At 38.4% G+C, this 12093-nt stretch overlaps 1 protein-coding gene across 5 annotated transcripts in view; it reads left to right on the forward strand.

The window, feature by feature from the left end:
* CTNND2 (catenin delta 2) overlaps positions 1-12093 on the forward strand; it is a 686661-nt gene that overhangs the window by 121860 nt on the left and 552708 nt on the right. For all 5 annotated transcript variants that reach the window (XM_075084268.1, XM_075084265.1, XM_075084267.1 and 2 more), the window contains exon 2: positions 5136-5269. In XM_075084268.1, coding sequence (XP_074940369.1) covers positions 5136-5269 — 134 coding nt within the window. The remainder of the gene's footprint in view (positions 1-5135; positions 5270-12093) is intronic.

Raw genomic sequence — 12093 nt, forward strand, 5'->3', positions numbered from 1 at the left:
AGCCGGCTGGAACCGGCTGTGTCCGGCGCGGGGGAGCTCCTCACAGGGACCGACCCGGGTGCCGCCAGCCGGGCACCTGCACGCGGTACATGGTGGGAGGACGGTTTTCTTTGGATTTATAGGGTTGGGGTTTCTTTATATTAAAGTGAGGGAAAATTTTTAGATGCTCTTAGAAGGACAGCAGCAGCAGCAACAACATCATCAACAAAAAAAGGGGTCAAACTCCTGATAGAATTTTGCCGGCGCTGTGGAGTACGGGAATTCATGAATTATTTATGTCTGACTTGACAGTGTGTTCCCAAAGGGCTGGTAGTATTTTTCCTGTTCATCTATCTATGATCGTCTAAGATTTTAATTTGATTCTCTCAGGAGCGTGTATATGCTCTGACTTACAGGATCTCATTTGTATTTTTGTGACTCTGATACGAAATATCGTTGCTGTTGTGGAAATTAAATGCAGCAGATTTACTTTGTGTTGTAGTTATTCAGCTATGGTGTACTCTGTTAAGCTGTTTAATTTTCGTTTTTCTTCTCATACTTGCTTGCTCTACTTTTCGTCTTGTTTTTGGTGTTAAGCTCCCATGAGTGTGGGTTAAAAGGCTATCAGCCAGCCTGTTTTATGAGGAAAAAATGAAAAGAATTGGGGTAGCTTTTCTAAACAAGAGAAGCCAGAGCAGAAGGAAAGATACAGTGGTCATCATCATGTGGGATAATGCTTTTTTCAAGAGGACTGATGGAATAATTCTTTTTTCTAATTTTATTTTTTATTTTTTGGTCTCCATGCTGGATCGTAGAGGAAACACTGAGCTTAAGTATATTATATTAAATACTAAAGCAATTTTTCTACTGGTAGGGCTGCTGGAGCCCTGGAACAGAGGAAGCACCATGGGAGGCTGCAGTGAGGGAAGCTGTGAAGGACTGGTTAAGCGTATTAAATATCCAGAATGACTTAGGAAAAAAAATATGCCTTTTCTAGAGATTTGGTAGTGGTCTGGGGCCTTGGAGGCCCATTTCAGACTTACTTTCTTTAATTCTACAGTGTCCCGTTAAAGCTGAGAACGTCCACTTTCTTATACTGAAGACAGAGCTAAATTAAAAGGTATACCTACTCTGAGCAGGTGGACTAGTGCAAAAGCAGGCCTTTGCTGGGCTGGTATTTGCTGTTGAAACGGTATTTCTGATTCATGTATGGTTTTTTTAATATAACTACCTTTGGAACAGTGGCTTCTGTGCTGCTTGCGAAAACTCATTGTATGTTTCCTCTCTATATGGTATTTCTCATATGAATTTGTATAATGAAAAAATATTAAAATAAATAATGTTAACAGCTCATCTGGATAACATCATTCTGTAGATTCAATAACACTAGCTTATGAAGTGCAACTGGCTGCAATCTTTACCCCTCAAACTGTAGTAATACACTGAGCTAATAAGATAGGTGTTAGAAATTATATTCTCTGTCCAGAAGAAATATTTTAATAGGTGCACAAAACATCACGTTTAACGTCAGGGACATTTCTTGTGATTTTTCTGTTTCTAGATGAAGAGAATACACAGTGTGCCTTTTTTTTTCTCTTCCTTTTTTTTTTTTCTCTTAAGAGCTATATTTTTATAAAACTCAAAATTCTGGAAACATGCAGTGGTTGTAGAATATTAGCTACTGTCTGTCCAGATTTTGAGCCTATATGAAGCAAGTATATTTTATTGCAGCAGTTGGTTGTGTAATTGGATTCCCCCCCCCCCGGGGGGAATCTTGCAAAACTGTGGATTACTAAAGCATTTTTTTAAGTGTTCTTTGGTGGAAACAAAGTGTTCACAAAAACGTGCAGCTTAAATATTGGAATTTACAGAAGTTGAATACAGTCCCAGAACAAGTTCAGAATAGCAGCAGGCAGTTGCTGCCTGTATCACGCAGATGATGTTGTTTTGAACACACAGTCACTGGTGTTGTCTTATCAGTAGTGTCTTTTCAGCCACTGAGCAGTTTCCCCATTGACCGTGTGGCCTTGCTGTCCCTCTCAAATACCCTTTAAATATTTTGGAGTGTTTGTGCTAGGGCAGGCCTTTTGTGTAGCAGGTAAATTTTTTTCCAGCAGCTCAGGCAGGCTCATTTCCCCCCATATTCCTGAAAAACTAACAGCCACTGAAACCTACCATGCCTCATTTGGATTTGCTCTTAGGGAGTGTCATAGGCCCAAACCAGTCTTTGAGCCAGGGAATATCACTTAATTAGATATATTGCCAATTAATGTAAGCTTTAAATTACTGGTTTTGGTATCGAAAAATAAAGAGGACAACCGATTAGATGAACACAGAGAAGGCATCTCCCCCCATCCTGGTGTCACATCCCCTCGCTTTGTGTTAGGCTTGGTCCCTTCGGTGAGTTGATGGTGAGGTCCTCCGACACCCCTGCAGCACTCCACACCTGCAAACAAGCACCCGACCAAAACCCTGCCATTTTTACCCAATACAGAGAGATGCAATATGGAAATGAGGGTCACCTTTACTGCGGCCAGAGGCCTTCCAGGTGGTGTTTGTGTCTTACCAGTCAGGCCCAGTAACTGTGTGCTGTGGTTGGGAGCTGGGGCTGGGGGGGAGCAGGTAAGTCATTAATTTTCAGGTGAAGAGGAAAATTTAAATGGACCTCAAATGACAGTTACTTGCAGAGATGGGAGCAGGACCAAGGAGTTCTTGTCTCCTAGTCTTGTGTAGTTTGCTGCGTTTTATCTCTTTGGGCTAGTGTTTATGGAAAGGCGGATTCAGCAGAGCCTCCCTGCCAGGGGTCAGGCAGCCCTGGAGGAGCATGAGGGCGAGCTCAGCAGACAAAGGGGCTTTTTCCAGGAAGCTTCTCCGCAACTGCAGAGAAAGCAGTCCTGCAGCAGGGGAGCTGCTCTCAGCCAGTGTGTCTGAAACTATTTAGCAGGCGCCTCGTTCCCAGCTCTGGTGCTTCTTCCCAACCCAGGGCAGTCTTGGGGAGGCAGTTCTTTGTGCTGCATGCTGCTGTAGTTCCACGTGTCTCCCTGGTGAGCCGCCCCGAACGGGAAGCATTGCTTCCCACCGCCCGGAGTGTGTCTGCAGGGGTGGTAGGACCACTTCACATGGCCTTACTCGTGTTCCTGAATCCTGTGATCTCTTTCGCTCCTGTGCACAATTCTTAGCTGGACTTTACAGGCTGTGCGGTTGATAGCAAGGAGCATCGGACACCAGTGTTTTCTCCAAATATAGCTCTACAAAATGAACTATTTAGGCTGCTTGAATTTTTTCAGGTAAATTGCAATACCAAAAAAAAAAAAAAGAAAGGACTTTGCTTTCCATTATGATAATGCAATTAATAATTTAGTAAAAAATTAATTCTATTATTTGAAAGTAAGCTAAAAGAATAAGCATTTATACCTGTGTGTGTACATGTCTTTTTTTGTGGGCCTTTACAAGAGAGTAGCAACTTTAATTGTATGCCACAAACCAGGTACCTTGCTATAATAGAAGCTGGTTCTTCCCCGCCCCCTCCCCCCCCCCAAAAAAAAAAAAAAAAAAAGGAAAATAATTTGAAAGTCCTTTTAGATTGATGTGTTGGAGTCATATGCAAGTTTTGTACAGTGTACTTGTGATAGAAGGAGACAGGTATATCATCTGAGTTTTTAAAGATTAACTTCAAATAGTGTATGTACCTGGAGCAAGGACTAATGTCCTCCAGAGCCAGTTATTTACCACTTTCAATAATATGCTTACAAAAAGTGAGCCATATGAAAATATGTAGCTTCTTTAATTAAAATTATATATGATCTCGTGCTTCAATATATAATCTGATCTGGCCTGAAATTTAGGGAGACTTCTTTTATGAGAAATAATCTACATTTTCATGGTTTTGCTTTGCATGTGTATGCCAGTGTTCTGAGCTTCAGGAAGCTTTTGGAAAAGGCTGCCCAGCTGGGCTGAATGAGAGTTCTTGGGTAGCACTGTGGCTTCAGAGCCAAAGCTTTATAGAATATCATCTCCCCTTTTAAAGCCCTAATTTCCATGGCAAACTCTTGTGGGGATGCTTGCTCTGTGTATTGAGTTTTATATTTGTTTTTACCATCTACCCTTTCCCACTCTTTTCAGACTTATTTCTTTAGAAGGAGTTCTATTTTATAAAAACATGGGCTTTGAAAAACAGAACAGAGCCAAGGCAGGAATTTTGCCACTGATGTGCATGGCGGGTGCCGTGCACGTGTGACCCCTGTGATGACAGCCCTCTGAGTGTCTCCACTGCTCTTTCGGAGGGCCATCCAGCTGGCAGCCTGTGGGCCAGTTCTCTTCCACAGAAGAATTCTGGCCAGCTCCCACATGAACGTGATCTTACCTTAACTCACCTGTGCATAACCATGCAAGCAGCCTCTCTGCTCCTTTACTTCTGGAAAGTGGCACAGCTTGCCTGCAGAGATGTGCCTGCTGTGACATTTAAACAGAGATGCTACGCTATAGCTTAGCATTCAGAAAGATAAATCTTTCTGCAGACCACCACCATTTTCCTCTGTAAAAAAGAAGACTAGGAATTTTTTCACATGCTAAGGATCTTTCTTTTTTGTAACAGGTCTCAAAAATGGCATAACAACTACTGTGCTGTTTTTCTTTCTCAAAAATACTCTGACAAAATGTTGTCAAAACCACCTTCTAGACTAGAAGAAAGGCAAAGTTGGTTATGTAGGCTTAAAATATAATACGTGTTAAATAATCATGCACATTAGAAAATCAACACTAGATGTTTTATATTTCTCTCATGTATCATTTGTTGGTTTTCTGTTTGCAAAGCATTTCATGATTCATTACTTTCATGATATTGTAATTTCATGTTGGATGCTGCCACTGGAATACTATACAAAAATCACAGCTATAAATGATTTGAATCCTCTCCAAATGTACGGTGGTGAATATTTTGGAGTAGGACTGAGAGATTTTTTAATATTTTGTTTTATTAATTAATTTAACACTAGTTTTAGTTTTACATAAGTGATATATTAATTCTGTATTACAGAACAGAAGCATGTTCTATAACTTCTTCCTTAAATTAGTATCATTATTCTTATCTGCATGTGATTTCTGATATGTATCAGGTTTCTAATAACAAAATTGTTCTGTTTTTCTGTAAACTGCAGAAACTATGCCTGTTCCAGACCAGCCCTCGTCTTCTGACAAGACAAGTTCCCTTAGTCCTGTGTTGAACACATCCAATGGTGATGGCTCTGAAACTGAGACAACCTCTGCCATTCTAGCTTCAGTTAAAGAACAGGTATGCAAGTGCCACATCCGCAGGCTGCAAACCAGTAATATGATTTAGTGGGTTTTTTTGCAAAGTTTTCATAGGTGGTATCTTGAATAATTTCGTTCACACATGCTTATTGCGAAGAACATTAAGTGTTTCTTCATGTCTTAGTACACTTCCATGTGCTGTCCTACAAGAAATTTAATATAATTTGAATTGTTCATTTTATTCTCCACTTTCACTCTTTACTGTGGATGGTTTTTTTTCAGGGGGCTCTGCTTTTTTGTCGATCTGCATGTGGAGTTACAGCATATAGGCACGGCGTATAAGAAATACATACAAATGAGTAGTTGTGGAGAAGATGTGTTATCCTAGACTTTTTACTTAAAAGGATTTATAAGAATCCTAGGATCTTAAAATTTAACATATACATGGTTTGGGGGTTTTTTTGTGTGTGTGTAGAACTTGATGTGAGATTATTTTAGGGCAAAACTGTGTAGGGACAGAGGCTTTCAGCCTTGGATGATTAAACCAAATGTGTTAGAAATTTTTGAAAGAATGGTCTTTAGTGTGATTCTCTGCTCAATTCTAATAAGTCAGGGTTGGATGTTTTAATATAAATTTTTGTGAGCTGAGTGTCCGAGGTTTTGCTTAGTGCCTCTTTGTACATTAGGAGGTGGTTAATAACCCACTTCATGAAAACACTTGGTCTCCGTCACTACCTCATTTGGCTCAACAGCAGCAACAGGTATCCCAAAGAGAGACATTAAAAGATAGCTGCTTTTAGTCAGCTTTCTCCTTGCTGAAGGTGTCTAAATTGGCTCTCCAATTATAAAGTAGTGGTCTTTCCCTGCCTAAGATAGTCGCTGCTTCTTTAGTAAAATTAATGCATGAATTCAGCTTATAATATCTAACACCATTGGAGCAATAGCTGTTGAGTCATTGGGCTTTTATAAAAATTGTGACCTTGCTCTTCTTTTTTTTTTTTTTTTTTTTTTTAATATGTACTAGTTCTGTCTTTTGGGTGTTAAAGGTTAGTGATATTTTCTGGTTCTGAAAAGAGCAGTGCAAGAAAGAAAGGTTGCAACATGAAGTTTTGTCTTAAGATTAATGGCATGTTGTTGTATTGGAATTACCCATGGTTTAGATGTTGTACGTGTATTCTCTTGTAGAACAATAGCATTACTTGGGCAAGTACCAGTTTTTCAGCCTGTGTTACTGTATTATTTTGAAGAATACCTGTCAGCTTTTTACTCTCTGATGTTGAAAAAATGTACAGGGAAGTTACATACGTAGAAGATGCGCTGCACCTGCCTGTTAGAGTGTGAAACACAGTATTGAATAGTGCAAAGGTCGTCTTTGTTGTTGGGTTTTGTGATGATATTGCTAGTTTATACCTGGTCACGTATTTTGCAGCTGAACTTCCCACCCCCATGAATCAGTGAATTGAGTACTAGAGGGAATCGGTGCTGAATCCACTAGATGAAAAGGGTTTTAAGTGGTAAAATATTAGCAAAGTTATTTCTGATTCCTGTGAACCACAGCAAAATGGAGTCTGTAGTCAAGGAGTTCTGCATTCCCTTATCACCAAGAACAGTCTAGCCAGCTAACCTAAGATACTGCTGACTAACAAGATAATCTCTTGAATTATTGTGATACAGGGTACTAAAATTTCACAGGTATTCCGTTAAGTAAACTACTTTCTTGACAGGTGATTTCTACTCAGACCTGTCTTGAAGCTGGAAGGCTGCACTAAGCTCAAAAATGAGACTTTTTTTTTTTTTTAATCTGAATGCATTCCTCAGAGTATATGGTGATTTCAGTCAATTCGGCTTAATGGCACACATTTATGTTCGGCCACACTCACTGCTGGGAAAGCCTTGTAACTCCAATATTCATTCTTTATTTTGTAGTAAAGATTTAAAAGAAAAAAAAACCCAAAACCCAACAAACCAAAGCTGCTTTTGAGCTTTTTCTATTGCCCACAATATTATGTGTTCTGACAGACTGCCATTATTTAATGTTCTGTTGTGAGAATTCTAGGTAAGGCCACCATCCTGTGCTTCAGGCAGATGAAATGCATTACAGTGATTCTGCATTAGTGAAGTAAATGAAGTAAATTTCTGACTGTCCAGATGGGTAGCCCTCTGCTTTTTAGAAGGAGGAATGAATTACTTTACTGCTTGGTATGTGATTTTGCTGTATGTGTCCTTTGACTGTAGCTGTAAATATACCCAGGGTTTTAGAAACATGAACACAGACAATTCAGAAGTACTGCTAATAAAGAAAAAGATGATTGAGTTCATAATTAAGGCATGTTTTGATGAATTACATATGTTACATTTTCTTAATTTGTGCTGATGCTTAACTCTTTCAAAAGTTTCCTTTTCTAATTATCTTGGAACACTTGTGGCAACTTCACATGTTCTCATGAATAACTAGAACAGAGTCTGAGTGACTGCAACAGAGTAAACTGCAGGATTTATGTTATTGCTCATTCTAACAGGTCCTTGCAGTCTTTGAATAGGGCAGGATATGTGAAAGAAGGCACAGAGCAGAAGTCATAGATGTTATATTTATTTGCTCTACTTAAATTTCCTATGTGAAACATAAATGATTTATTCAGAAAATCTGAAGCTTTGCTGTGCTTAGTTTGAAGAACACATCCCTGTGCTGTCCCATTCTGAGGAACAGATTTATTGGGTGTAAAAAATTTATGTGGTCTAAAAAAGTTGTGCTTGATACGTCAAAGGTAAAGTGACATTCATGCTGGTCATGACTGGATTAGAAGATTTAGCCACATGCTTTTCAAGGTGAGGATTTCTGTCAAGATAGAAATTGAAGGCTGTATTTTTTTGTTGGTGAGTTAGGTTGATTTTAGTAATTCAAAATCCTGAACTCCTTGCTTTAATGTATAAGCCATTTCACGTGTGTTTTACCTCTGGACAAGTGTGCTGAATCATTCTTCATTTCAGACCTCTGAGATCCAATTAAGAAGTGATGGATAAAGAATACGAATCCATGTTTTTTTCCCCATGCTGCTAACCTTCTTAAGGTCAGCAGGCACTGCTAGAGGGGAGGTCAGAATCATACACTGTATGTCTAAGAAATCATGGGATGCCAGGCAGTGAACTTCAGCTTAGGTGTTCTCAAACTGTCCTCATGAGAGGAAGGGTTAATAACTTCTGTGAAAGTGTGTGGGGTTTTTTCTTTTTCTTTTTTTTTTGGTTTTGTTTTTAGACAGTCAGAATCAAGTTCTTTAAAGAGAAATTGTCAAGTAGTGTTAAACCACTAGACAGATAGTTTTCCGTGCTGTATAAAATGTGGTTAAATATCTGTGTATGAAGAAGAATTTTTTTCTTTCTTATGTACTGGCAAACATATTTGGCCCCATGCTTCATAGGTTTTAGAAAACATAAGGCAATTTCTGTTTCTGCTTTGTCATCTGCTTTTGTATCTGTAGCTACGGGAAAAATTCTTCAACAGACAGTGAGAGATCAGGGCTCTATGATTTGTGAGAACATATGGGATAGATACAACTATTTCTTCTGCAAAAAGCATGATACATTTGTGATTGGGAATTTCCACTTATGCAAGTGACTTCTGATCTCACTCAGTGTTATAAAATCCCTGGGAAGAGAGCTATTGATAATGCAGTTTTGAAGGTAGAAATAGCTGCTGGAGAACCTTTTTAGTAAATAGGTAGTAGAGCTATGTTTTTCCTGGAAGTCTCCAGACTTATGTGGTTCACAGTACTTTGGTTCTTGGCATACATAAACTGCTCCCTTGGAAGCCGAGGAGGGATATAGTGACAATGACCTAGCACAGGCTTGTTTTGGCAGATCTTTTTTTAACAAAAACACTCGGAGAACATGAGACAAAAGAATTTCCTAAGAGGAGGTCCATCTTGAAACACCGACAACTATATCCAACTGAGAAATAGTATTGTACATTTGTTTTAGTTTCTTTGTGGCTCTAGTTTCCTTTAGTGTCTTAGTAGTAGCCTGTTTCACAGAACAGATCTTTCACTTTCAGCGAACTTATGCAAAGAAACAGTTGTGTAATGTTTAATATTTCACTTGAATCCTTTTTAAATCTTCCTATTTCAAATAAAGATACTTGTTTCCAGATGCCCGTCTTCCTTTCCTCTCCAGAAAGAGCTTAAGCTCTAAGAATTTTTGAATATTTCTCACACTGTTTGAATAAATGATTGATTAATACATCCTTTAAATCATAATGCTGATTCCAGAGGAAAAAGAAGTCTTTGAGGTGGTTGCTTGTAGTTTTTGGTGGGGTTCTTTGTTTTTTGTTAAAACGAGAATGATAGTGTCATCTTTAGGGTCAAAAACATCCCTGCTTTATAAGACTTATATTTTTTTCTAAAGTAACTTCTGTTATTTTTAAATATTTACCACTTTTTCCATTAGAAAGCTACTCGTTTGCCAATGTGGTTAAAACTAGACTAAAAAACACATATGGGGTAGTAATGACTAAGCATTGTAATGCATGTCAGTATTAAGTAAGGATAATATACATGACCTAAGTGAAACTGTATGTTAGGTGTTAGTACTGTTTGGAAACGGTTTGTATGCCATGTACATCTTATATATGTAAATATAAGTAAAACTGCAGATAGAAATGGCTGTAGAATTTGAAAGATTTAATTTTTTTTCTTGGCTCTGCCAGATTGTTTTTCCCATGTCTTTATATCGTGATTGACGTTTTAGAACAAAATCACATATCCAGATGGATGTTTCAATTCCGACTATTTTTTTAAGGTTTTAAGGCCAGAAGAAACTTGTGACCAGCAGGTCACGGCACTTCATACCGTCATCCAACTGTTGGGCCCCAGGTCTGATCATGGAATGACTTTTGCAGCTGTTTTCCCTAATATATTGCATGCATGTGGTAATATAGGATATTCACCAAAATCAAAGGTCATTCTTGCCTTATAGGAACCAGTAGTTACTCTAGTAACCTTAAGATCAGTAGCTAGAGTAGGTTCAATTATGATATATTAATCTCTTGCTTCCCCATAAGCATCAGTCTCTATCTCTGCCTTTAAAAGTCTTAGCAGCTGTATGTCAGACCCATGCTAATCATAATCAATATATATTTTGTCATCATCTCTCTACGTAGCATGTCAATATATTCACTTCCTTAGTAATAGAACTCCCTTGCTTCCAGTGAGGTTTTAAAATATTCCAGAGGGAAATTCCTCTTCCTTTTTGACATCTTTTATTTTCATTAATATATTGATTTTAGATAAGAACTAGACTTTGGCAGTATGGTATGTTTTGAGTATCACAAGTCTGTACAGTGGATACTGTGCATATAAGTGGCTGGATGGACCAACATACTATTGAAATACAAAGCTTTGTGAGCACAGCTAGTGCTTCCCAGGCACATCCTCAAGGTGATGGGGATTGCTTTTGAGATGTACAATTCCACTACTGGAAATGGGGAGTTGAGTGGAGAAGTTTTGAAGAATGTCATCGTGGTGGCTGGTGAAGGAGGAGATAATTTAATGTCCTTACTATATGCCCTGCTCTATAAGATTCTCAGGTTCTTGATTTAGTCTGGGACTGGTTTCACATAGCTCTTTGAAACACCTGTTGAGTGTATTCATGTTGTGCTTTTTGGGGCACAGCAGTTTTCAAGGCTGGAGACCTAGACAAGTATTTCCTGTTCAGAACCCTGTATCCTGTAAGTCATGCCAAAGAGGCAGTAGCTGTAGTAGATGCAGTATGAAGAAACTAAAAATTCTTCCTGGATAAAGGGATCTGGTGATAATTCCAAAAAACATATTTTTGGGATTGTTTGAAATGACCTGGGAGTGGAAGGGCTTCTGTGAAGATTTAGTTTGATGGGAGAGTACTAGAGAGTATATCCTCTCAGCAAAACCGTATTTGAAGAGAGGGAAGAAAATGCCAAATATCAGAATAAAATTAGAGTTAAATATAATGCTATTTTGACTTAATGTTAAAAAATTAGTAGTTCAAAGCCAAGAATTTTAGAGAAACTGAGTAGAATTCCACTTAATGACAGCTCAGTCTAATGCTAATTTAAAGCACTACTAAAGACCATCATAAGTAAAGGCAAAATACCCTTTCTTATCATTCAGCCAGTATTTGAACACACTTCTGCTGATCCACAAGCACTTATGCCTTAACTTACTTTTTTTTTTTTGCCATTAGTGGAAGAATTTCAATCTTGCAATAAAGATACCCTAAGAAAGTAGTAATATTGATCTCAATTTCAATAGAATTTAAATTTTAGTATATTAAATTTCTAACTTTCTACCATACTACATTTGTAACATTTTAACATTGTTGATTTCTTTTTCTCTGGTATCATTTATTGGAGCTTTTTAAAATGTAAAATATTTTCACATCTAAACCCAAGTCTTTTAACGAGCATAGTGGAATAGATTCTCGACCTCACCCTAAAGTCACTTGAGAGGGAGATGTAGATGAACTTGAGATAGAAGTAGCTAGTCAAGTTGTGCTTTCTCCTGTACTGACGTGGCTGCCTCTGTTGTACTGACAAAAGTGGGCTTAAGCAGCCATGTGGGGAATGCTGCTGGGGAGCAGAGTGAGTTGGAAATAAACACCCGAAAGGATAAGGCGGCAGCTTTCTATTACAGAAGGTTGAGTGTGGTGTTTTCCTTTTTGGCGAAGGGCGGTTGGATCAATTTGCCAACGTGTTTTCAAGGATTGGACTTTCTAGCACAGATGCTGTAAAAATGTACTTGAAACCATGGGTTTAGTCAACCTTTTTGTAGTATTTAGAATTGATTCAGCACGTCCAGCATAACATCACTACTTGGAAGTGCGATTTTTGGAACTGAG

This window comes from Phalacrocorax aristotelis, chromosome 2 (assembly GCF_949628215.1).
Source record: "Phalacrocorax aristotelis chromosome 2, bGulAri2.1, whole genome shotgun sequence".
Taxonomy (NCBI): Eukaryota; Metazoa; Chordata; class Aves; order Suliformes; family Phalacrocoracidae; genus Phalacrocorax; species Phalacrocorax aristotelis.